This window comes from Eleutherodactylus coqui, chromosome 6, assembly GCF_035609145.1.
Source record: "Eleutherodactylus coqui strain aEleCoq1 chromosome 6, aEleCoq1.hap1, whole genome shotgun sequence".
Taxonomy (NCBI): domain Eukaryota; kingdom Metazoa; phylum Chordata; class Amphibia; order Anura; family Eleutherodactylidae; genus Eleutherodactylus; species Eleutherodactylus coqui.
This window is the reverse complement of record NC_089842.1, coordinates 235,403,630-235,431,332: the sequence shown is the minus strand read 5'-3', so window position 1 is coordinate 235,431,332 and position 27,703 is coordinate 235,403,630. Positions and strand designations below refer to the sequence as shown.

The window sequence follows — 27,703 nt, the reverse complement described above, 5'->3', positions numbered from 1 at the left end:
TGAGCGGTGAATTAAGCCACAGTTGTCAGCGCTGTACAGTGGGGTAATTTATTTGGGCCCTGCTCTATTCTTAATCCGCCATGATGAGGAGTAGGGGTAAGGGTCGAGGATGCGGACGTCCAAGTGAGGGTGTGGGCACAAACCGAGTTCCTGGAGGTGGTAATCCTCTGGCTGCTCCTCCTTCCTCCCAGCCTCCTCTCTCCATAAAAATGACATATTCTGAGCAGGCAGACTCCCAGTAACTGTTCTCGGGTCCCTGCCATGAGTGGGAAAAAACTGTTCCTCTCTCACCTGAGGAGTTTGTCGTGACCGATGCCCAACCTTTGGAAAGTTCCCAGAGTCCAGGTGATGAGGCTGGGTACTTCTGGCAACTGTCTCAAGAGCTTTTGTGGATGAGGATGATGAGACACAGTTGTCTGTCAGTGAGGTAGTAGTAAGGGCAGTAAGTCCGAGGGAGGAGCGCACAGAGGATTCGGAGGAAGAGCTGCTGGACGATGAGGTGACTGACCCCATCTGGTTTGCTAAGCCTACTGAGGACAGGGCTTCAGAGAGGGAGGCAACAGGACAGGTTGGAAGAGGCAGTGGAGTGACCAGGGGGAGAGTCAGGGCCAGAGCGAAGAATCCCCCAACTGTTTCCCAAAGCACCTCCTTGAGGCACACCTTCGTGCAGAGGGCTAGGTATTCAAAGGTGTAGATGTTTTTTAGTGAGAGCGCGGACGACCGATGAACAGTGGTGTGCAACCTGTGTTGCACCATGATCAGCCGGGAAGCTACCACTAAGAGCCTCACCACCATCAGCATGCGCAGACATATAATGGCCAAGCACCGTACAAGGTGGGACGATGGCTATTCACCGCCTCCGCGTCACACCACTGCATATTCGCCTGTGCCCCAACCTGCCACACAGATCCAATCCCCCTCTCAGGACACAGGCACGAGTGCCTCCCAGCCTGCACCCACACCCTCACCTCCACTGTACTCCACTCAATCCAGCAATTCAGCGGTCGCTAACACAAGCGTTGGAGCGAAAGCGCAAGTACGCCGTCACCCACCTGCACGCACAAGCTTTAAACATGCACATTACCAAATTAATCAGCCTGGAGATGCTGCCGTACAGGCTTTTGGAAACTGAGGCCTTCAAAAACATGATGGCGGCGGTGGTCCCGCGCTACTCGGTCCCCAGTTGCCACTATTTTTCCCAGTGTGCCGTCCCAGTCCTACACCAGCACGTCTCCCGGAACATAAATCGTGCCCTCACCAACACGGTTACTGGGAAGGTCCACTTAACCACAGACACGTGGACAAGTACTGGTGGGCAGGGCCACTATATCTCCCTGATGGCACATTGGGTGAACTTGGTGGAGGCTGGGACCAAGTCAGAGCCTGGGACCGCTCACGTCCTACCCACACCCAGAATAGCAGGTCCTACTTCGGTGCTGCTATCTGCAGCGTTTTATGCCACGTCCTCCAAACCCTCCCCCTTCTTCTCCTCCGCCACCTCTACCTCTCAATTAAGAAGTGTGAGCTCGTCGCCAGCAGTCGGTAGCGCGCGGCGTGGCAGCACAGCGGTGGGCAAGCGTCATCAAGCCGTGCTGAAACTAATCAGCTTAGGTGACAAGAGGCACATGGCCCCCGAGTTGCTGCAGGGTCTCAGAGAGCAGACCTCTGGCTTTTGCAGCTGAGCCTCCAACCGGGCATGGTCGTGTGTGGCAACGGCCGTAACATGGTGGCGGCTCTGCAGCTCGGCAGCCTCACACACGTGCCATGCCTGGCCCACGTCTTCAATCTGGTTGTTCAGTGGTTTCTGAAAAACTACCCCCTTGTCAGACCGGCTCGTCAAGGTGTGCTGCGTCTGCGCACATTTCCGCAAGTCCACCATGGACGCTGCCACCCTGAAGACTCTGCAACGTTGGTTTAAGCTGCCAGAGCACTGGCGATGTGCCTACATGCTGGAATTCTACGCTGCACATGTTGGCCAGGCTGTACGAGCAGCATAGAGCAATAGTGGAATACCAGCTGCAATATGGGCGGTGGAGTGGCAGTCAGCTTCCGCAATTCTTTACTGAGGAGTGGGCATGGATGGCAGATATCTGCCAGGTCCTCGAAAACTTTGAGTCTACCCAGATGGTGAGTGGTGATGCAGCAATCATTGGCGTTACCATCCTGCTGCTTTGCCTGCTTTGAAGTTTGCTGCTAAGCATAAAGGCCGACGCTTTGCGGTTGGAACAGGAGACGGGGGATGACAGTATGTCGCTTGATAGCCAGACCACCCTCATGTCTATATCTCAGCACATTTTGGAGGAGGGGGAGGGGGAGGAGGAGGAGGAGGAGGAGGAGGGGGAAGAGACAGCTGGCCACATTGCAGAGGGTACTCATGCTGCTTGCCTCTTATCTGTTCAGCATGTATGGGCTGAAAAGGAGGAGGAGCAGGAGGATTCTGAACGTCATCTTCCTAGTGAGGACAGCGATGTGTTGCGTACTGGTACCCTGGCACACATGGCTGACTTCATGTTAGGCTGCCTTTCCCGTGACCCTCGTGTTAGATGCATTCTGGCCAACACGGATTACTGGGTGTACACCCTTCTCGACCCACGGTATAAGGAGAACCTTTACACTCTCATTCCCGAAAAGGAAAGGGGTATGAGAGTGATGCAATACCACAGGGCCCTGGTGGAAAAAGTGATGCTAAAGTTCCTATCTAACAGCGCTAGTGACAGAAGACACAGTTCCGAGGGCCAAGGAACAGGGGAGGTGCTGGGATCAGGCAGCATGTTCAGCGCAGGCAGGGGAACACTCTCCAAGGCCTTTGCCAGCTTTATGGCTCCCCAGCAAGACTGTGTCACCACTTCGCAGTCGGAGGAAGCACTGTAAAAAGATGGTGAGGGAGTACATAGCCGATCGTACCACCGTCCTCTGTGATGCCTATGTTCTATACAACTATTGGGTGTCAAAGCTGGACACGTGGCACGAACTTGCGCTGTACGCCCTGGAGATGCTGGCCTGCCCTGAAGCTGGCGTCTTGTCAGAGAGGGTGTTTAGTGCAGCTGGGGGAATCATCACGGATAAGCGTACCCGCCTGTCAACTGCGGTTGCCGACATGCTTACACTCATAAAGATGAACAAAGGCTGGATTTCCCCAGATTTCACTTCTCCACCGACGGAAAGAAGCAGAAACTAATGATTCTTTTCGCTGCAACAGGAGAAAAATGCATCCTCTATTACCACAAAAAAGGGAGAATTAGCGTTGTCGATAACTCTTGGATATTATTACTCCTCCTCCTCCTCCTAAAACAGCATGTCATCACGCTGAACTGCCAATTTTTCTGTGGCTCAAAAGGCTCTGTTTAAAAGCTTTTTACAATTTTTCTAAGTTTCAAAAGTATTGAAACTTTAACAGAAACCCATTTTTTTCACAGGGCTGCCTCCAGGCTCTGTTAGAAATTAAGCAACAGCGAGCTGTATCTTTAAAAAATGTTTATGGGTTTTACCTGACCTCACGGTTGCGCAATTTTTGAGGGGTGCACTTGTACTCTTGGTATACCAATTTTTCTGTCCCTCGCCTACACTGTTATCTTACCAATTTTTTTAGCCTTCGCCTACACTCTTTCAAGTGTTCGACTATGCTCTTGGTACACCAATGTTTCTGGGGTTCGCTTAAACTCTTGCTACAGAAATGTTACAGGGGTCCGCCTATACTTTTGCTACAGAAATGTTACTGGGGTCCGCCTATATTCTTGGTACACTAATGTTTCACGGGTTCGCCTACACTCTTGCTATAGAAATGTTACAGGGGTCTGCCAATACTTTTGCTACAGAAATGTTACTGGGGTTCGCCTATACTCTTGCTACCGAAATGTTACTGGGGTCCGCCTATGCAGTTTTTACTGAATGGTTTGAGGGGTTCACCTATACTTTTGCTACAGAAATGTCACTGGGGTCCGCCTATACTCTTGCTACAGAAATGTCACTGGCGTCCACCTATACTCTTGCTACAGAAATGTTACTGGGGTCTGCCTATACCTTTTCTACTGAATAGTTTGAGGGGTTCGCCTATGCTCTTGCTACGGAAATGTTACAGGGGTCTACCTATCCTATTGCTACAGAATTTTTACTGGGGTCCGCCTATACTCTTGCTACAGAAATGTTACTGGGGTCTGCCTATACCTTTTCTACTGAATGGTTTGAGGGATTCGCCTATACTTTTGCTATAGAAATGTTACTGGAGTCTGCATATACTCTTGCTACAGAAATGCTACAGGGGTCTGCCCATACTTTTGCTACAGAAATGTTACAGGGGTCTGCCTATACTATTGGCACACAAATGTTTCAGGAGTCTGCCTATACTCTTGCTGCAGAAATGTTAATCGGGTCTGCCTATACTTTTGCTACAGGAATGTTACTGGGGTCTGCCTATATCTTTTCTACTGAATGGTTTGAGGCGTTCGCCTATACTTTTGCTACAGAAATGTCACTGGGGTCTGCCTATACTTTTGCTACAGAAATGTTACTGGGGTCTGCCTATACTCTTGCTACAGAAATGTTACTGGGGTCTGCCTATACTTTTGCTACAGAAATGTTACTAGGGTCCGCCTATACCTTTTCTACTGAATGGTTTCAGGGGTTCGCCTATTCTCTTGCTACGGAAATGTAACGGGTTGGTTTGCCTATAGTTTTGCTACAGAAATGTTGCTCGGGTCCGCCCATATTCTTGGTACACCAATGTTTCAGGGGTTCGCCTACACTCTTGCTACAGAAATGTTACAGGGGTCTGCCCATACTTTTGCTACAGAAATGTTACAGGGGTCTGCCTATACTATTGGCACACAAATGTTTCAGGAGTCTGCCTATACTCTTGCTGCAGAAATGTTAATCGGGTCTGCCTATACTTTTGCTACAGGAATGTTACTGGGGTCTGCCTATATCTTTTCTACTGAATGGTTTGAGGCGTTCGCCTATACTTTTGCTACAGAAATGTCACTGGGGTCTGCCTATACTTTTGCTACAGAAATGTTACTGGGGTCTGCCTATACTTTTGCTACAGAAATAATACTGGGGTCTGCCTATACTTTTGCTACAGAAATAATACTGGGGTCCGCCTATACCTTTTCTACTGAATGGTTTCAGGGGTTCGCCTATTCTCTTGCTACGGAAATGTAACGGGTTGGTTTGCCTATAGTTTTGCTACAGAAATGTTGCTCGGGTCCGCCTATATTCTTGGTACACCAATGTTTCAGGGGTTCGCCTACACTCTTGCTACAGAAATGTTACAGGGGTCTGCCTATACTTTTGCTACAAATATATTACAGGGGTCTGCCTATACGTTTGCTACTGAAATGTTACTGGGGTCCGCCTATGCAGTTTCTACTGAATAGTTTGAGGGGTTCACCTATACTTTTGCTACAGAAATGTTACTGGGGTCCGCCTATACGCTTGCTACAGAAATGTTACTGGGGTCTGCCTATATCTTTTCTACTGACTGGTTTGAGGGGTTCGCCTATGCTCTTGCTACGGAAATGTTACAGGGGTCTACCTATCCTATTGCTACAGAATTTTTACTGGGGTCTGCCTATACTTTTGCTACAGAAATGTTACTGGGGTCCGCCTATACTCTAGCTACAGAAATGTCAATGGGGTCGCCTATACTCTTGCTACATAAATGTTACTGGACTCTGCCTATTTCTTTTCTACTGAATGATTTGAGGGGTTTGCCTATACTTTTGCTACAGAAATGTTAATGGGGTCCTCCTATACTCTTGCTACAGAAATGCTACAGGGGTCTGCCAATACTTTTGCTACAGAAATGTTACTGGGGTCCACCTATGTAGTTTCTACTGAATGGTTTGGGGGGTCCGCCTATACTTTTGCTATAGAAATGTCACTGGGGTCCACCTATACTCCTGCTACAGAAATGTTACTGGGGTCCGCCTATACTCTTGCTACAGAAATGTTACTGGGGTCCGCCTATAATCTTGCTACAGAAATATTACTGGGGTCCGCCTATACTCTTGCTACAGAAATGTTACTGGGGTCTATCTATACTTTTGCTACAGAAATGTTACTGGGGTCTGCCTACACCTTTTTTACTGAATGGTTTCAGGGGTTCGCCTATACTCTTGCTACGGAAATGTAACGGTTTGGTCCGCGTATAGTCTTGCTACAGAAATGTTACTGTGGTCTGCCTATACTTTTGCTACAGAAATAATACTGGGGTCTGCCTATACCTTTTCTACTGAATGGTTTCAGGGGTTCGCCTATACTCTTGCTACGGAAATGTAACAAGGGTTGGTTCGCCTATAGTTTTGCTACAGAAATGTTGCTGGGGTCCGCCTATACTCTTGGTACCAATGTTTCAGGGGTTCGCCTACACTCTTGCTACAAAAATGTTACTGTGGTCTGCTTATACTTTTGCTACAGAAATGTTACTGGGGTCTGCCTATGCAGTTTCTACTGAATGGTTTGAGGGATACTCCTATGCTTTTGCTACAGAAATGTTACTGGGCTCTGCCTATATCTTTTCTGCTGACTGGTTTGAGGGGTTCGCCTATGCTCTTGCTACGAAAATGTTACTGGGGTCTGCTATACTTTTGCTACAGAAATGTTACTGGGGTCCGCCTATACTCTTGCTACAGAAATGTTACTGGGGTCCGCCTATACTCTCGCTACAGAAATGTTACTGGGGTCTGCCTATACCTTTTCTACTGAATGGTTTGAGAAGTTTGCCAATACTCTTCCTACGGAAATGTTAGTGGGGTCAGACTACACACTTGCTACAGAAATGTTACTCAGGTCTGCCTATACTCTTGCTACAGAAATGTCACTGGGGTCTGCCTATACCTTTTCTACTGAATGGTTTGAGGGGTTCGCCTATACTTTTGCTACAGAAATGTCACTTGGCTCCACCTAAACACTTGCTACAGAAATGTTACAGGGGTCTGCCAATACTTTTGCTACAGAAATGTTACTGGGGTCCGCCTATACTCTTGCTATAGAAATGTAACTAGGGTATGCCTATACTTTTGCTACACAAATGTTACTGGGGTCAGCCTATACTCTTGGTACAGAAATAATACTATGTCCGCCTATAGTCTTGCTACAGAAATGTTACTGGGGTCTGCCTATACCTTTTCTACTAAATGGTTTCAGGGGTTCGCCTATACTCTTGCTACAGAAATGTAACAGGTTGGTTCGCCTATAGTTTTGCTACAGAAATGTTGCTCGGGTCCGCCTATATTCTTGGTACACCAATGTTTCAGGGGTTCGGCTACACTCTTGCTACAAAAATTTTACAGGGTTCTGCCTATACTTTTGCTACTGAAATGTTACTGGGGTCCGCCTATGCAGTTTCTACTGAATGGTTTGAGGGGTTCACCTATACTTTTGCTACAGAAATTTTACTGGGGTCAGCCTATACTCTTGCTACAGAAATGTTACTGGAGTCTGCCTATACCTTTTCTACTAAATGGTTTGAGAGGTTCGCCTATACGTTTGCTACAGAAATGTTACTGGGGTCCGCCTATACTCTTACTACAGAAATGTTACTGGGGTCTGCCTATACTTTTCTACTGAATGTTTTGAGGGGTTTGCCTATACTTTTGCTATAGAAATGTTACCGGGGTCTGTCTATACTTTTGCTACATGTTGACGAAATAGTGAAGGCAGCAGTTTGCGGTGCAAAGCAGTGAAGTTTCTTTATTTCCTCACCAGACAGATAAACACGACGTTTCGACTACGAGAGTCTTTGTCAAGTATGGACAACAAGTGAACAATATACAAATATATAGTGTGTCTAACATCACATTAACCCAATCACAATAGATCACATGATAAAATTCACCTGCATTCATTGATGTCATCATGGCACGCACATGTTGCGGAGTTGTAAACATGGTGGAGCATTGTAATAGCAGCCTTCTACTTCCTCATGCATCGGCTATGTTGTCATGGGAACCTGTAATGCGGAGCTCCTATTGGCCAAAAGATGTATGTATCTTCTCGCGATCACCGTGACGTTATTACGTCACGCCAATACAGCGTGATCACGTGTCTGGAACGTGCCGCGTCATCAGGCGCATGTTATCTTGGAGACCTATTATGCAGAGCTCCTACTGGACAGAAGATGTGTACATCTTCTAGTGATCACCGTGACGTCATTACGTCACGTCAATGATGCGTGATCACATGTCTAGAACGTGCCGCGTCATCGGACGCATCATAGTTGCGTGTCCCGTTCCTAATATATGACATACCAACAATAAACAAACATTTATAATGGACATATCAAAATATATAAAGCACTATTGCATGGGGTCACACAACCAAAAACACGGTATGCCTACCCACGTAAGATACGTTAATTAATTACTGAATCATAGCTGTACATATAAGCTCCTCCCCTGAGGGTATAATCCTCATATGGGGGACCACGTCCTCTTTTTAACTCTTAGATATTAATACTAGCAAACAGTGAATACCGAAAGGGCATCATAAAGTATAATAAAACATTTGAGCAAAACATTTTTTAGATGTAACATCTCCTGCTTTTATGACTATGCTGATAGGCCAACGTAATGACATCACGGTGATCACTAGAAGATGTACACATCTTCTGTCCAGTAGGAGCTCTGCATAATAGGTCTCCAAGACAACATGCGCCTGATGACGTGGCACGTTCCAGACACGTGATCACGCTGTATTGGCGTGACGTAATAATGTCGCGGTGATCGCGAGAAGATACATACATCTTTTGGCCAATAGGAGCTCCGCATTACAGGTTCCCATGACAACATAGCCGATGCATGAGGAAGTAGAAGGCTGCTATTACAATGCTCCACCATGTTTACAACTCCGTAACATGTGCGTGCCATGATGACATCAATGAATGCAGGTGAATTTTATCATGTGATGTATTGTGATTGGGTTAATGTGATGTTAGACACACTATATATTTGTATATGGTTCACTTGTTGTCCATACTTGACAAAGACTCTCGTAGTCGAAACGTCGTATTTATCTGTCTGGTGAGGAAATAAAGAAACTTCACTGCTTTGCACCGCAAACTGCTGCCTCCACTACTTCGTCAACATTTATACTAAGGAACGGTTTGGTTTGGATCCCAAGCCTAGTGGGCATGCAGGATACCTGTTCAACCTTAACGGTATTTATATTGTGGTGCTGATAACTTTTTGTTTTTTGGATATACTATTGCTACAGAAATGTTACAGGGGTCCGCCTATTCCTTTTCTATTGAATGGTGTGGGAGGATAGCTCGGTAGCGTGCGGGTTTCGCAATATTCAGAGACGGAACACCAGCGGATGCAGTCCAAAAGCATGCGTGACCTCTGTTTATTTTTATAACAGCAACATAAAAGTTCAACCTTAGCTTCAGCAAACAAATAATAGTCCAAAATCCAGCTATCAGGCCGTCCCGGTCTGATTAGGTCGCACTTAGCAGGTGCAGCGCACAGCAGGGCTTCTATCTCCAGCCGGTCACACAGGCTGCCAGGGTCCAGCAGCCATCTTAGCTACCCTGTGTATGTGCACCTGCTATTTATGTGTGCACTTGATCTGGCTCAGCCTCAGCACCTGGAGTGGAGGAGGTGGAATGGATGGCCCCACTACCAACCTGCCATCCATTCCAAAAAAACCAGGCCCAGATATTTTTAAAGAACAGATCTCTAGCAACTGCTTGCTGGTGACCATATTACGCTCCTGGTTTCTTACGTCTCCGAGAGCGGGACATGACCTTCCTCCAGTCCCCTTATGCATAGTACTGGAACCTAGGGGCGACGTAGCGACCGTCCACCACTATCACGCCCCTCAGTACCTCCCATACCCTCTCTCTCTTCTCGAATCTGTAGGGGTGAACACTTTTACTAATCAAGCATTGGGTTCGGGACAACGCATTGGCATTTCCTTGTAGCTTACCAGCCCTGTGCTCCACATTAAATTTAAAGTTTTGTAACGAAAGGAACCACCTCGTCACCCGAGCATTTCGCTATTTGGCCTGACTCATCCAGGTGAGCGGGGAGTGGTCTGTCACCAATCTGAAATGTCGTCCAAGCAGATAATACTGTAGGGACTCTAAAGCCCACTTTATCGCCAGACACTCTTGTTCCACAATGCTATAATTTCTCTCTGCGGGGGTAAGTTTCCTACTAAGATAGGTGACTGGGTGCTCCTCGCCTCTAACCGCTTGGGAAAGGACAGCCCCCACACTTACATCAGACGCATCTGTCTGTACTACGAATGTTTTGCTGAAGTCGGGAGTAATTAAGACCGGCTCTCTACACAGGGCTGTCTTTAACTTCCAAAATGCCTGCTTGGCCTCGTCACTCCACTTAATCATGGTGGAACTTCTTCCCTTTGTTAGCTCTGTCAAGGACGCTGCTATGGTGGCGAAGTTAGGGATGAACCTGCGGTAGTAGCCTACAATCCCTAGAAACACCCTCACCTGTTTCTTGGTCCATGGTTGGGGCCAGTTTTGGATGGCTTCTACCTTATTAATTTGGGGCTTGGTAACTCCTTGTCCTATTATGTACCTCAAATAACGTGCTTCTTCCGCTCCCAACGTACACTTCTTGGGGTTTGCCGTTAACCCGGCATCCATGAAGGAATTAACTACCTCCTGTACTTTGGCCAAGTGACTCTCCCAGTCAGTACTATATATAATGATGTCATCCAGATAGGCGGAGGCATACCGACGGTTCGGTCTCAGGATGATATCCATCATTCTCTGGAACGTAGCTGGGGCCCCATGTAGCCCAAAAGGTAGGCAGACATACTGCAAGAGTCCCTCGGGAGTAGAAAAGGCAGTCTTTTCTTTGGCCTCATCGGTAAGTGGTAGCTGCCAATACCCTTTAGTCAGTTCTAAGGTGGAGAAGGACCGAGCATGTCCTAGCCTTTCTATTAGCTCATCTACTGGTGGCATCGGGTAGGAGTCAAACTTAGAGACTTCGTTCAACTTCCTGAAGTCGTTGCAAAACCTCAAGGTGCCATCGGGCTTAGGAATCAGGACAATGGGACTAGACCATTCACTTCAATGACCCCAAGGTCCAACATCTTCTTTACTTCCTCTGATATAGCCTGTCTACGCGCTTCAGGAATTCTGTAGGGTTTCACCCGGACCCTTACGTAGGGTTCCCTGACAATGTCATGTTTGATTACTGACGTACGCTCCGGTAGTTCCAAAACACATCCGTGTTTCGAAGTACCAACTCCTCTGTCTCCTCTTTCTATACCTTAGATAGGGACCCTGAGATAGCTACTTCAGGAGATTTGTCCATGGACTTCACAAAAACCTGGCTGCTCGGCGCATTCACTGCTGCCAGAGATTCTTGTTCTTTCCAGGGTTTGAGCAAATTCACATGGTACACTTGCTCTGGCCTCCTCCTGCCAGGTTGGTACACTTTATAATTGACTTCTCCTATGCGCTCCAGCACCTCATAGGGCCCCTGCCATTTGGCTAAGAACTTGCTCTCTACTGTAGGCACCAAAACTAACACCCTATCTCCCGGGCAAAAGGTTCTGACTTTGGCCGACCTGTTATAGACTCAACTCTGTGCCACCTGTGCCTGTTCCAAGTGTTCCTTTACAATGGGCATGACAGCTGCTATCCTATCCTGCATTACTGAAATATGTTCTACCACACTTTTGTAGGGGGTGTGTTCACTTTCCCGAGTTTCTTTGGCGAGGTCGAGGAGACCGCGTGGGTGTCTACCATACAGTAGTTCAAACGGAGAAAAATCTGTGGAGGATTGGGGAACCTCACGTATTGCGAACATCAAGGCTGGCAACAAACAATCCCAATCCTTCCCATCTTCGCTGACCACCCTTTTTAACATACTCTTCAAAGTTTTATTAAACCTCTCAACTAGGCCATCAGTTTGCGGGTGATATACTGAGGTACGCAGTTGTTTAATCTTTAGAAGTTTGCACATCTCTCTCATTACTTTTGACATAAATGGAGTTCCTTGATCGGTAAGGATCTCTTGGGGAATACCGGTGCGGGAGAATATCTGGAACAGCTCTCGGGCAATGACTTTGGAGGAGGTGTTTCTCAGGGAATTGCCCCCGGGTACCGCGTGGCATAGTCTAGAATGACCAATATATGCTGACGTCCCCTAGCGGACTTCACTACTAGGCCGATTAAATCCATGGCAATCCGGTCAAAGGGTACCTTGATAATGGGTAATGAGGCACAATACCGCTTAACCTCCTCATGTACCCCAGGCCAATAGAACCGTTGCAACACTCGTTCGTGGGTTTTTTCCGCCCCAAGATGACCTCCAAGCACATGTTTATGAGCCAGGTCGAGGACTATCGGCGATAGGGTTGGGGTACCACTAGCTGTTCCAGTTCTTCCCCGCGCACCTTATCCACTCGGTACAACATGTCATTGTTAACAGCCATATACGGATATACTTCCCTCCCACCTGGAGTTTGAGGTACCCCGTTTACTTTTGTTACTGCCTCACGGGCCCTGATCAACGTTGGATCTTTCAGCTGAGCAGACCCAAAATTTTCACGGGACACCTCAAGTTCCGGCATGGCAGGAACGTCTGCCGAGCTTTCAGTGTCACCAGCCAGTACAGCTAGGGGACAATCGTCATAGTCACCGATGGTCACCCCGACTGCGGGTCCAGCCTTGTCCGGGTCATACGGCTCAGGGCTTACCTCCTGACACACAACATTATCAACCACATTCTTATTGACCAAAGTCCTTTTCCTCCACAAGGCCCAGAATAGTGGAAAAGTCCCTTCCGATTATAGCCTTGTGCATTAGGGACTTAACCACTCCTACCTCGTGGGTAGTGGTGCCGCAAGGGGTGGCTATTGGTATGGTAGCGGTGGGGTATTCCCGAGTGTCCCCGTGGATGCACAGTACACCCACTCGGCCTCCATTGTAGGAGGTTGAGTTCACCAATGAACCATGTACCAGGGTCACAAGGCTCCCGGAGTCCAACAGAGCCTGTACCAGGAAGTCCCCAATGTTCACTGAACACACCTGCGTTTTATCCTCGGACAGGTTTTCAGCACTAGCGCGGGGCGTGTGTATAGGGAGACCCTCTGCCCGGAGCTGCAGTCCATGGGCTCGGAGCCTAGGGGGCAGTGTGCCGTGACATGACCCCATTCGTGACACCGCCAGCACTGTAGGCGCCCGGGGTCCCGCTCTCGAGTACCCTGGTGTGGGCCAACCGCTGGCTCACCTCCTAAGCCCCTCCCTTCTTTCACACAGGCCCCCTGGGAGCAGAATATGGTACAGTCTTACCATCTCGACGGGGACGCTTTTCCTCTCTGGCGCTGTCCCGTCTCGTTGAGGCTTGTAACAATTCCTCCGTGGCGCAATACCTCTCAACCAGGTTCACGAGGTGGTTGGCGTCAGTCGGCCCAGCCTGTCCCACCCAACGCTGTACTGCAGGTGGCAAGGAATGGTGGAAGATAGCTAAGACGACCCTCTCCACCATTTGCACAGGAGTGCAGTCCTCTGGATGAAGCCACTTGGAGACAAGGTGTATCAAATTATGCATTTGGGACCGCGGTGGTAGGCTATCCGAGTACCTCCAAGCATGTACCCGGCCTGCACGCACCTGTATAGTCACTCCCAGTTGTGCCAGGATTTCAGCCCTCAGTTTGGCGTAGTTACGGGAGTCCATTTCACTTGGGTTGTAATAGGCCTTTTGGGGATCCGCCGACAGAAAAGGGGCCATGACATCTGCCCACTGGTCCGAGGGCAGCCCTTTTCATTCCGCAACCCTCTCGAAGACGTAAAGGTAGGCTTCCACGTCGTCCATGGCAGTCATCTTCTGCAGGGCAGCTTGCACCGAGGCCCTTGCGGATGGTTGTCCTCCTTGGGCCCCCTGCGGGTGGGTGCTCTGGCTTGCTGTGATCGCCGGCCATTGAATCACCACGGCCTCTCGCAGTGTTGCCATTTGCTCTATTAGGAGGCGATTAGTTTCTTGTTGCATCTGCCTTGCCTCTGCCTGGGCATTTTGTTGCTGTAAACATATCTGCACCAGCTGTCGCACCAGGTCCTCCATGGCCACAGTCTTTTTCGATAGGGCACCAGCGGCTTTTACCCAGGACATGCAGTGTTAGCCGCCGGTGTCAATTCGTTGCCTGCATCCGAAACACCATATGTGGGAGGATAGCTCGGTAGCGTGCGGGTTTCGCAATATTCAGAGACAGAACACCAGCGGATGCAGTCCAAAAGCAGGAGTGACCTGCGTTTATTTTAATAACAGCAACATAAAAGTCGAACCTTAGCTTCAGGCAAACAAATAATAGTCCAAAATTCAGCTATCAGGCCGTCCCGGCCTGATCAGGTCGCACTTAGCAGGTGCAGCGCACAGCAGGGCTTCTATCTCCAGCCGGTCACACAGGCTGCCAGGGTCCAGCTACGCTGTGTCCGTGCACCTGCTATTTATGTGCACACTTGATCTGGCTCAGCCTCAGCACCTGGGCTGATTGAGCTTGCCCACACCCTGGAGTGGAGGAGGTGGAATGGATGGCCCCACTACCAACCTGCCATTCATTCCGAAAAAAACAGTCCCACATATTTTTAAAGAACAGATCTCCATCAACTGCTTGCTGGAGACCATATTACGCTCCTGGTTTCTTACATCTCCGAGAGCGGGACATGACCTTCCTCCAGACCCCTTATGCATAGTACTGGAACCTAGGGGTGACGTAGCGAAAGTCCACCATGTGGGAGATATCCGATATGTTCACCATTTTGTATGTATTTTCTGTTGTCAACTGTGAATATACTGTATTTTGTCTATAATGTAAACATCTGGGGGAAGGGAACATCGCCCCCCCCCCCCCACCTCTACAAGAATTTAAGGAGCAGTGCTTATTGTCCATAAACTGGTCAAACCGGTTCTAACTGGCAAAAACCTATCGAGGAATGTCTTGGACAAGCAGAGAGGAGAAACAGGATGTTCTTCATTCAAGAATGAACCGAGCGTGCTCACCGAAGTTCCTCCCAGATATATGACATCACAAGCTACCTCACAAATACCTCCCTCTGAGAATGACCTATCAGCTCACTAAATAATGTAACTGTATCCTCAATTACTTAACTTCCTGTGTTGAAACATTTAAAACTTTTACGCGCGTTAATAAAGAGGCAGATTCTTTTGGGGACACATGATGGTCATACATGTGGTCTTTGAAAGGCTCTCCAGGCCTGTACATATTATCTAATTTGGAACACACGGTATATCTATAATAGTGAAAATTGCGCTAACAACCACTACGCCCATCAGTACCTCACAATGGCTTGAGGGGTGCACCTATACTTTTGCTACAGAAATGTCACTGGTGTCCGCCTATACTCTTGCTACAGAAATGTTACAGTGGTCTGCCTATACTTTTGCTACAGAAATGTTACTGGGGTCTGCCTATACTCTTGCTACAGAAATGTTACTGGGGTCTGCCTATACTTTTGCTTCAGAAATGTTACTGGGGTCCGCCTATACTCTTGCTACAGTAATGTTACTGGGGTCTGTTCATACTTTTGCTTCAGAAATGTTACTGGGGTCCGCCTATACTCTTGCTACAGTAATGTTACTGGGGTCTGTTTATACCTTTTCTACTGAATAGTATGAGGGGTCCACCTATACTCTTGCTACAGAAATGTTACTGGGGTCTGCCTATGCAGTTTCACTGAATGGTTTGAGGGGTTCGCCTATACTGTTGCTACAGAAATGTTACTGGGGTCCGCCTATACTCTTGCTACAGAAATGTTACTGGGGTCTGCCAATACTTTTGCTACAGAAATGTTACTGGGGTCAGCCTATACTCTTGCTACAGAAATGTTACTGGGGTCTGCCTATACTTTTGCTACAGAAATGTTACTGGGGTCAGCCTATACTTTTGCTTCAGAAATGTTACTGGGGTCCGCCTATACTCTTGCTACAGTAATGTTACTGGGGTCTGTTTATACCTTTTCTACTGAATAGTTTGAGGGGTCCACCTATACTCTTGCTACAGAAATGTTACTGGGGTCTGCCTATGCAGTTTCACTGAATGGTTTGAGGGGTTCGCCTATACTGTTGCTACAGAAATGTTACTGGGGTCCGCCTATACTTTTGCTACAGAAATGTTACTGGGGTCTGCCTATGCTGTGGGTGCACAAAGACTTCCCATCGTGGTGTTTTACCTATCTGGCACAAATACACTTTCTGACTTGGGCAGAAATGTGGGCCAAGGCCGAGGTCCTTGGCAGGGTGAAACTCTGCCATGTTTGGGCACTTTGCTTTCTTCCTGTGTAATACCATCTTCGTGCACCCACAGGACAGCTGCACTAGCATCCGAGTCTGTTTATGTCCACGATTAATGAGGGTGTGAGCCGAGGCCGAGGTCCTTGGCAGGGTGAAACTGCCATGTTTGGGCACTCTGATTTCCTCACGTGTAATACCATGTTTGAGTTCCTTTGGGCTTGCCTATGTTGTGCGGTGTTGAGCTATTTGACACCTACACAGAATGAATTGTGTGAGGACACATGGATTTCCCATTGCTATGTAACTTGCGGCAACTTTGGTCACACAAGGTGGAGGCTGGGACCGAGCCTGACCCTGGGCGCGCTCACCTGCTTCCCACACAGAGTATTGCTGCATTGTGGAGATGTGTAGAAGTGCTGGCACCTGAGTCCCCTTTATGCACACGTTTGTGGGTCCTGATAATTTTGTGACGGAGGAGGCACGGGATTGGAATGATGATCGTACGTCAATTTCTCATCAATTCTCAACAGCATTGTGGGCTATCGCCCACACTTTCAAGGAGGGTCACTGCCTGGCCCTGCCAACCCTCTGCAGTGTGTGCCTCCGGTTCCTCCTCATCCATTACGCACCTATAAATAGACGTGAGGGTGGTGTGGCTATGAAGCGAGCGTGTGACATGAGGCCAGCTGTACGCTGCGCAGGGAAGATTTTGGGTGCGTGTGGACACAGGGTCGTGCGGAGGCATTGGACAGCAATGCCAACATGTAACCCAGGAGAAGAGGCAGTGGTGTTACCCACATGCAGTGATTTTCCTTGGTTGCAGGTAGTGTGGTGCTTAGCTAAGATGTGCCAGCACGTGTGCCTTGCTAATGAGGGTTTGTCCCAAGTAAATTGTTAGGGGGGTGACGCCAAACTCTTGCCCCCATTTTGGCTTAATAATGGGACCTGGGAGCCTCAGATGCAGCCATGTATGCTGTTCCTGCCCTTGGGGAGCATCGATCCTATACAAAAATGCTCGAGTCGCCCATTGACTTCAATGGGGCTCGTTACTCGAAACGAGCTCTCGAGCATTACGAAAAGTTCGACTCGAGCAATGAGCACCCGAGCATTTTGGTGCTCACTTATCTCTAGTACCTGCCAATATCCACTGGTCAGATCCAGAGTGACCCACTTAACTAGGATGTTAAAAGGCACTGGGGCCGTCACTAAGGGGTTACAGAAATGTTTCTTCACTGTATGTACATCAAGTATGGCCTGCAGGCGCTCAAATATATCTTCTACTGTTTTCCTATATTTGTGCAGCCATGTTTTGGCTTCTCTGGCAGTAGCTGCTTCTAACTGTACTATTAGTATTTGAACTTTTTGTTCAGCTGCTAATGGGTATAATCTAAATACAGCTCCCATCTTTCCTCTAAACTCTCTAAGGGTATGCTTCTTCCCACTGTATTTGGGCAGCCATTGAGCTCCTAAACAATACGGCATAGTTAGCTGCTTCTGCAGGCGCTACAGCAACTGTTGCGGCAGCAAGCACAGGATCGGGGCAACTACCAGAGCATCAGCAAACGCTTGTTGGTTGCCAAAGGGGTTGTTTTCTTGGTCGGACATTTTTGAATTTTCCTTTGAATTTTGGAGGTGGTTGCAGCTAAAGTTTACGGTAACGCATCCACATGTATGCAGCATAGAGGCATTTTATTCTGTTGAGGATGCCAAAATGTTGGGTATGCAGCATCCGAGCAAGACGCGCCAAAGTGGGGGAGACCACGGGGATTGCAAGATGGATGTCAAGGGTGGCTCTGCAATCTCTCCCGACAATGGCGAGAAATGTATCCTACCCGGCACAGTGCAAAAAATACACATACATTTTTTTTTAGAATGAACTGTGGTTTGTCACTTGACACCAGCACTTCATTCGGAACTACGGTAGTCAATGGCAGAAATAACTTGACATGAGTCCTGGTAACTGTTTTGGTTAGCAAACTGGAAGTGCACAGTTTACTTCAGCGTTTAACGTAGTTGAAACACAGTACAATTAGCAGTGGCATTCTTGCAGAATAATAGCAGAGCAAACGGTTATGCAGTACAGTTGATTTCCAAGTAAATATAATTTCCTTTTCAATGCTCTCTCTCTAATTGAACTTGAAAGGTTACCCAGCATGAATTCCCACTGACCTAGTTATCAGTGACTTACTGGAAGTGAATTATGCAGGTGATAGAATTAGAGCTAAGATGGCCGCTTTACCATCCCTGGCTTTGAATTCACCGGGTTTTGTGTAACTCACTGTTTTAGTGGAACAGCTTCAATCTTGCTCCTCCACTGCGCTGGTAAGATTAGGGAGCTGGTGAAACCTGGCTTCTCTGGAGAGAAATACTTGCTTCTGCTGCTCGCACTGCCGACCTCTTACGCAGACACTCCCCTGAAGATTGCCCTGACTCCTCCTTCACTTACAGCCTTGCTCCCACACTTTTTCTCCTCTCCTTCCCCTCAGCATAGAGGCTCACTATCTTGTTTTCTCGCTCTGAGCTCTAATATCCACCCCTCTACCAATGAGTGGGGACATGACACACAGCCAATCAGAAGCCAGCTGTTGCCAAGGGGAGAAACAGGGTTTCACTGATGTAAGGCCTACTTGAAGCACATAGGCAGGTATGACAGGACAATAAATGTGTGGCTATTCTGGAGGACCTTCTGGGCCACTACACAACCACCTTTTACCCTTTGAGTCAGACCTGGCCGGCCCAATAACGTTCCACATGCCAATGGTTATTTGATATTTATGTACGATGGCACTCAAGTTATCCTTTTTTTTCTCTCTTGCTCATATAATTTTGTGCTTTAAACCAAGAAATCAGATTTCAACATGTGTACTAAAATTGAAGGTTGATTGTTATGTTACTGTAACCTTATTAGTGTAAAACTTTAATAAAAATTATTGACATAAGAAAACACAAAAATTATTTAATGAATCGTTGACTTCTCTGTACAATGTGATGTATTGCAGTTTTTGCCTCAGTCAGAGTGACTTTCATTCCAAACTGGAGAAATATCTTCTCGGAAGACTCTATGAAAATGTCCTGTGATGGAAACCTCTATAAGCTATGTTACTGGTATAAAGATAGTTTAGCACCAGTAATCTACACTCATAACTGGATGAAAATCCATTCTGCCCAAAGACATGACAGTGGGAGATACCGTTGTGGAACCAGTTCTAGTCTTAGTCCTGACGCCCACTTGGATGTCAGTGATGGTGAGTTCTCTAATGGATTTGTTGTACACCATAGTAAAATTTAAAAAATGTATAATTTATATCTGGTTACATGTTAATGCTATGATTGGTTCTACAAATTAACTAGGCGGCACCATAAAAGAATATATTGCAGATGGTTTTTGAGGACCGAATTATAATGGTTAGATAATAGAAATGAAAAAAAAAAAGAAAAGTTCCATGAAAGCGACCCTCCTGCTTTGGCATAAAATTCTGATCCAGGACTGATAGAAGACAGGTTATATTACCTACAGTTGTTCCTCTCTGCCAATCCACTGATCAACCATTTCCAGGCCCCATTTTTGGCAATCCCAGATGACAGCAGCAAATTTCTGACTATTGTGCACTGCTGTCTCATTGGCCAGTGCTGATCATGAGAGCAGGTCTGGCCACTCAGAGAGCAGGTATAATGCATTGGTAGTCTAACATTATCAATGCACTGTGGGGATTAGGTAGTCTGAAGATTGCACCAGCCATCTTGGATGACTGAAAATAGGACCTGGTGGGAACTTCATATAAGATACAAACCCTCCCCTTATTTCCTGAGCCAAATTTTGTTCCAAAACTAGAGGGTTACTTGAAGAGAACTGAGGTGGATCTATGGGATAATGTAACCCCCAACGTAAATTCAAATTAGCTGTCTTCCAAAACAAAAGAGAACTATTTGTCTAGTGCCACCTACTGGAGGTCAGATGTTGACCTACAGGCTACCTACCCCCAATAGGGGAAACTAATGTTTCTTCTAGATATTTAAGATATGATGTCACCGTGTACTTCCAGAGTTGGTTCTGTGATGTTGTCTGTATTTCAGGTGTGGTCATCCTGCAGGCTCCTCTCTATGTATATGACAGATCTAACACGTATCTGAGATGTCGCATCCGTCCTGAGTACTCTGCAGCATGGACAAAATTCTATAAAGATGGCGAGTTTCTACAGGATTCAGAAGATGGACGATTAACGCTCAGACAACCAAATGCGGCAGGGAGATACAGATGTGAGACAGGACTGTACGGGAATTCTGTACCTTACACCGATTCTGTGTCTGTACCCATCAGAGGTAAATCTTATTTACAACTAGCTTACCCGTTGCGCATTGCTGCGAAGACAGACAGACATACATACATTTGCTTTTATATATATATATAAATAACAACCAATCACAGCGCAGCTTTCACGTTACCTCAGTGGTATAATATATAACAACTAATCGCAGCGCAGCTTATATGTTACCTCAGCTTTATAATATATAACAACCAATCACAGCGCAGCTTTCATGTTACCTCAGCAGTATAATATATAACAACCAATCACAGCGCAGCTTTCATGTTACCTCAGCAGTAAGAGAAATAACAACCAATCACAGCGCAACTATTATTCTGCCTCAGCAATATAAAAAATAGCAACCAATCACAGCGCAGCATTCATGTTACCTCTGCGGTATAATATATAGCAACCAATCAAAGCACAGCTTTCATGTTACCTCAGTAGTATAAGTAGCAGCAACCAATCACAGCACAGCTTTCATGTTGCCTCAGCAATATAATCTATAGCAACCAATCCCAGCACAGCTTTCATGTTACCTCAGCAGTATAAGAAATAGCAATCAATCACAGCACAGCTTTCATTTTACCTCAGCATTCTCAATATCCAGCAATTGTCTTGCAAAACGTTCGGCGGATGCATCATTTTGTAGTTGAATCCCGTTGCTCATAATGCCTTTTGCTTTCGTGCTTGAGATGGAAATCAAATGATCTTTGTCTGGGGGGCATAACTGTCGACGATGCTCGCATGTGCGCCACCTATCGTAGGATAGATGTACTATGCCAGTAATCTTCCCAGGAGTGTACTCAACAACTTCCCAAAGTTTCATGACGCTTGGATGAATGGTGTGGTAATGCATAACGGACAGACAGACAGACATTCATTTATATTTATATATATATATATACATATATATATATATATATATATATATATATATATATATATGACATCAGGAAGTGAGAGAATTAGATTCCGTACGTAAAATTTGGACGCTAATTCTTTTGTGCTTAGAATTGAATAATCGAGTTGGGACCCATTAGCTTTTCCTATTTATGACATAATCAATGTTTGTGCCAAATTTAAAGTTTTAATGACATCGGGAAGTGAGAGAATTAGATTCCGTACGTAAAATTTGGGCGCTAATTCTTTGGCGCTTAGAATTGAATAATGGAGTTGGGACCCATTAACTTTTCCTATTTATGACATAATCAATGCTCGTGCCAAATTTCAAGTTTCTATGACATTGGAAAGTGAGAGAATTAGATTCCGTACGTAAAATTTGGACGCTAATTCTTTTGCACATAGAATTGAATAATCGAGTTGGGACCCATTAACTTTTCCTATTTATGACATAATCAATGCTCATGCCAAATTTCATGTTTCTACGACATCGGGAAGTGAGAGAATTAGTGGCAATGATGGAAATCGAACGATCTACGTGGGGGGCGTAACTGTCGATGATGCTCGCACGCGCGCCATTTATCATAGGATAGATGTACTATGCCTATAATCTTCCCAGGAGTGTACTCAACAACTTCCAAAAAGTTTCATGGCGATCGGATGAATGGTGTAGTAGCGCATAAAGGACAAACAGAAGGACAAACACACAGAGACACACACAGACACACACGCATGCATTCAATTTTATATATATAGAAGTAGCACAAAAATACAGTAAATATATAAATGGAAAAAAAATGATTAGAAGGGTTGTATGCATTTGATGTGTACTGTACTTCTGCAGCACTTAATGGGTTAATGTCTGAGTTATGTCTGGAAAATGAATCATGTTGTATGTCATGTGACTGTGAAATATATATGCGTTTACAAGGTGCAGTGCAAGGCTCCTCTTCTTCTGGCCTTTGGCAAGAGAGAGTCAGCCTAGCAGAAGTCTGTGGTAGTCTGCCCCACACAGACACTACCTAATCGGTCTGTGTCTGGATGTGAAGAATGGAGGATGCTGAGCGATTCCCTAGTGCGTGGCCTGGGATTATTTTACCAGGAATGTGCCAGTACTACCACTAAGTAACGGGTGAGAAGAGGGATCATTTCTTGGCATGTTCTGGCACCGTAAGCATGCGTGTGTACCGGTAGAGAGTTGGAGAGAAAGAAAGAGCCGCTCGGAGCGGGATCATGCAGATAACTCAACTGTGTATTGTCTGGATTGCCCGTGTATTCTCCCTGCCACACCACCTTGTCTTGCTATATTTTGTGCCAGCCTGTTATGGAAGTTTCAGTAAGCAGACATTACCAACCAGTTCCGGTTCTGTTCAGAAAAGTTATTCCTGTTTGTGGACTGAGTTATTTTGCAACTAGAAGCTTCACCGCAGTTGACAGAACGGTAGTGTCACGAGTGACAACGGACATTGGGGTAACTCCTGGTTACTACTTCCCTGTGACCTTCCCCAGCAGTAACTTGGACTGGTCCTGAGATGGTAGAGCCGCTGTGACAGAAGTAATCTTTATTTTCCCTGCCATCTCCTCGGCTGTGGGCACGATTCTTGCATGCTATGTAGTGTCACATTGTTATATAAATGTTTGATGTTGTATCTGCTCCTCCTATGAAGTCATTTACAAGGTCACCTTCACCAACAGAGCTGTTCTCCAGTCCGAAAATAAGACTGACCCCATCCACAGTTAGAGCAGGTGACAACATGACCCTGACGTGTGACACGAGGCTCAGTCCACACAGACCGACCACAGAACTACAGTTCACTTTCTACAGAGATGGAAGGGAAGTCCAGAGATTAAGCTCATCTAATAACTATGAATTTACGGCCGTTCAGCTGGAGGATTCTGGGAATTATACATGTGAAGTGAGAACATTAGATAACAGAGTTCGGAAGAAAAGTCAAGAGTTACATGTCCAGATATTCGGTGAGTGTTAGTGGGGTGCTCGTTAATGTGTAACTCCACTTGCTAATAACAATACCAGATAATGTCATGTTGGGTGTCATCCACTTCTTCTGAGGTTCCCTCACGTGATGGTGCTTGGGCCTGGGTTTTAATCTTGGCCGATAGGAGAAATATGGGGCGGGATTAAAACTCCTGCACTTTAGCAGGAGCAGGTAGTGTCTTTGGATGACAATGACTTCCTCTAGGCTAATTTCACACCGGTGAGCAAAATATTGGGCCGTGAAACTTGGCTTGATATCACTCTCGTGTGTGTGCAATGTTGTCAGGGATCTGAGGCATTTTTGTGTTAAAAACGCCTCCCTTCACTTTAGGGAAGTAGCGCTAGAGGATCTCCAATTGTTTCCCAATTTTTTCAATGGAAAACCTCACATCATATTGTTGGGCAATGTTTTTTTTCGGCCCCATTGAAACTAATGGCATTAGCATTTCGAGGAAACGCCCGAAGATAGGACATTTTTCTCATTGCACATAAGTATGACCCCATTCAAAAGAATGGGGCTCATATTCATGTGAGATTTGTGCGTCTCCCATCACACAAATCACTTGCGATTTTCTCGGCTGTGAAAGCGACCTAACTGGTGACAAATACTTTCTATACTGGCAAGAATCATTTGCTGTATCTGTGACAGTCGCTTCTCTTGTATAGGTCACAATCACTTCTATAATTGGTGACTTTGTCATTGAACCCCTTAAGGACCAGACACTTTTTAGGGATTTGATGGCTTTATTTAGAGATGAGCGAAAGTGCTCGGTCACGCCCCTTTTTCGCCCGAATACCGCGATTTTCGAGTACTTCCGTACTCGGGCGAAAAAATTCGGGGGTCGCCGTGGCGGCGCGGGGGGGGTTGCAGCGGGGAGTGGGGGAGGAGAGGGAGAGAGAGAGGGCTCCCCCCTGTTCCCCGCTGCTACCCCCTGCGCCGCCACGCCTCTCCCCGCCCCCCGGCGCACCTGAGTACTTTTCACCCGAGTAGTGAAGTACTCGAAAATCGCGGTGCTTGATTGCGAAATCGCCCTTACCGAGTACGTTCGCTCATCTCTAGCTTTATTGCCCCCTTTTTTATTCAGCTACTAAAATTATTTTTTTCCCCGAGACATGTAGAGCTATTTTGTTAATATCTTTTTTATTAATTTTTTTTCCCTCTCTTTTTGTTTTATTGCGGGTAAAAAGCTAAAAAAAAAAAAGTTTTAATTTACAGGTTATTTTTGAATTTAGTATATTTACACTAAAATAAAGTATGGGAATGGGTTCCTCATTTTGTTTCAGACATTTTGATATACAATTTGTATAGATTACAGGGCGCATATGGTGATGTTTTGGTTGTGTCGACGGTGGGTCATTTTCTTTTTAATGTATATATTCTCATTTTATTCTGTAATTTTTTTTTTTTTTACTTTTTTTGTTACTTTTTTCAACATTACTGTCTCCCATGACATCATATAACACCTCTGGTGGTCATTTACATTGTCTTCTTTTTAAAAAATTTCACACTTTTCCACTGTAGCTGTGACATCCATAGGAGCAGCTTGCATAAGAGCCCCAGTTACAGGAAAAAAACATATCCCTATAGAGACAGTAGTCACTAACAGAGCTGATCTGGGCCTGTTGGGACCCTGCAGCTATGCTGTGACACGGACACCAGACGGTCATGTGATTGCTGAGTCGAATAGCAGAAGTCACACTTTTGCTTTCTCTCTCTAGTACATAGCGCTCATTGAGCACTACGTAGCCTGGAAAGGGGAATGCAGAAGTGGTTAAAGACTGCTTCTGCTTTTTCCTCATGGTCCTATGTTTGACTTCCAAAGACCCTACCAGTTCCTGCTAGATTTGCAGGAGCTTTAATCCCACGCCATATTCCTGCTATCGGCCAGGATTAAAGCACTGTAAATTTGGCACGCTTTGTCTTTAAAGGGTTAAAGGGAGAAGAAAAGACAAGAAAGTAACTTTTTCTAATTTATCGTTCTGTTATAATCAGGTGGAAACCAGAAATACCAGAATCTTGTACAGATAAACACAATACGTCTGATAATGTCCGGACTGATCGTTATTATCGGCTTTATTATTCTATGCCATCACCTGAAGAGTGAAGTAGGCCGGTCTGAAGATGTAAAGAGAGAGGAAGATGGGACTGAATTGGAGAATATTGCCAGACAACCCCTTTAATTTGACATATTTTCAGCTGCTATTGCTTTGCAATCTTAAAGCGCTTGTAAAGATTAGAAGATAATCCCATTCCAGGGGATAAGGGCTAACCATCTGATCAGTCAGGGTCTTACCAGTCACAAGAACCGGGGTCCCTTGTACCCCAAATGAATGGAGTAGTGATCAAGCTTGCATGATGCAGTTCTTCATTTCAATGGGCCTGCTGGAGATAGCTGAACACATTGAAACAAATTGAGCGCTAGCGCACATGCTCAACTGCCACTCCATTCCTTGGAGGACCTTTGGTACCTCTGTTTTTATGATCAATGGGAGTAGCAGTGGTCAAACACCAACCAATAGGATATTTTTCCCCTGTGGATAGGGAATAACTTCTAATCTTGACACAACCCTGTTAAATATTGGTGTTATTGTTGCGAGGCTGCAAGTGTTAAATAAATGCCATTATCCTGTATTCCAAGTATCAGTGTGTCATTATCCAGTATTCCAAAACTGCATCAATATTCGTAAGATCTATCCAAGGCTTAAAGGGGTTGTCCCACAAAACAAAAGTGTACACTCCAGGATCACTTGAAGAAGTAGATACGTTTATTTTGTGTTGTGGGAGATATCCTATATGTATTTTCTGTATTTTTGTCAACTGTGAAGATGCCATGTTGTGTTTCCGGTCTGAACCTCTGGGGGAAGTGAACATCACCCCCCCACCCACCTCCACAAGAACTGAAGGAGCAGTGACAAACTGGTCAAACCTGTTCTAACTGGCAGAAACCTATCTAGGAATGTCTGTCTTAGACAAAGATAAAGAGGAGAAACAGGATGTTCTTCTCATGAGACCAAATTCAAGAATGAACTGAGCATGCTCACCGAAGTTCCTCCCAGATGATTGACATCACAAGCTACCTCTCAAATACCTCCCTCTGAGAATGACCAATCAGCTCTCTAAATACTGTAACTGTATGCTAAATTGCCTGACATCCTGTGTTGAAACTTATTTAAGTTTTACCCGCGCTTAATAAAGACAGAGACTCTTTTTGGACACATGATGTAAGCCGTGTGGTCTTTGAAAGGCTCTCCAGGCCTGCACATATTATCTTAATTTGGAACGCACAGTATATCTGAAATAGCGAAAATTGCGCTAACAGTGTGCACACTGATCCCTCTGACTCCAGTCTAAAGCTCTGAATGGCGAACACAGAATCACACAAAACTATATACAAAAGTGGGCAGGTTTATTCACAGCTTCATGACTATTGGTTAACAGTTCAAACAAAAGAACCAAGACAGACAATTTCTACTTTCACTTTTGTACAAGAATGCAGAAGGCATTTCCAGGGCGAAAAATGTATCCGAGGCCTCAGCATCAAATTACAATCGTGCCAGGCAGATACAGTCTGGCAGCAGCATATCATATTTTTAGAAGGAAACACCTTAGTTAACTTAGCTTTAGCTTTCTGGTTGATAACAAAGAGTAATAGCTGTTACTACATTACTCTTTTATGTCCTTGTACCAGATTACCCTCCCTTTGATAGCTATCACTTGCTTATAGCCTGTCATATCAGTAAACAGATCATCAAAAGCAATCCCATAATCATACCCCGTGCCCAATCCGGATCTGCTGGGTTCAAGACTGCAAAATTTGGAGGGTTGCAATTTCCTGCTTCCCATGCAGAGGTAGACTCTGCATGTGAGACACAACCCTGTCTTGTACAGGCTGAGTCACATAGACCTATGTGTCCTGGGGATAATTTAGCATAGCACATATATTTCTTATTGTGTGAATACCCTCTTTCATTTTTCACCACCACACTCTTCCATTGCCCGATATGCATCAAACAATAGGAGGTCTGGCTCGTTGGGCAGGTCTGCCAGTACCTGTGCTATCAATGTTTCTGGTTTAGAATCTAACTAAGCCTCTATCCATATTTCAGAGGCTGGATATACTGGATTATAGCATATGATCTGTGAATCTTGTTCACACATGGAGTGAATGGTCATGTTGTGTGTAACCCCCTACTTTGCTCCCCATACATGTGTAGTAAGTATAGTACACTAAGGTTCTTGTGGTGCGTGTACCCATTTTAGTGTCTTGTATACATGT

The 27,703-nt window shown here is 45.9% G+C and overlaps 2 protein-coding genes across 2 annotated transcripts in view; one reads left to right on the top strand and one right to left on the bottom strand.

Moving 5' to 3' along the window:
- Window positions 1-26,058, top strand: part of LOC136571901 (Fc receptor-like protein 5) — a 38,030-nt gene extending 11,972 nt beyond the window's left edge. Inside the window, exons 4-7 of the mRNA XM_066572517.1 lie at window positions 19,223-19,468; window positions 20,298-20,543; window positions 23,126-23,407; window positions 25,420-26,058. Coding sequence (XP_066428614.1) covers window positions 19,223-19,468; window positions 20,298-20,543; window positions 23,126-23,407; window positions 25,420-25,607 — 962 coding nt within the window. The 3' untranslated portion in view covers window positions 25,608-26,058. The remainder of the gene's footprint in view (window positions 1-19,222; window positions 19,469-20,297; window positions 20,544-23,125; window positions 23,408-25,419) is intronic.
- LOC136633421 (death-associated protein kinase 2-like) overlaps window positions 1-27,703 on the bottom strand; it is a 704,757-nt gene that overhangs the window by 477,015 nt on the left and 200,039 nt on the right. The gene's annotated exons all lie outside the window — the stretch shown is intronic.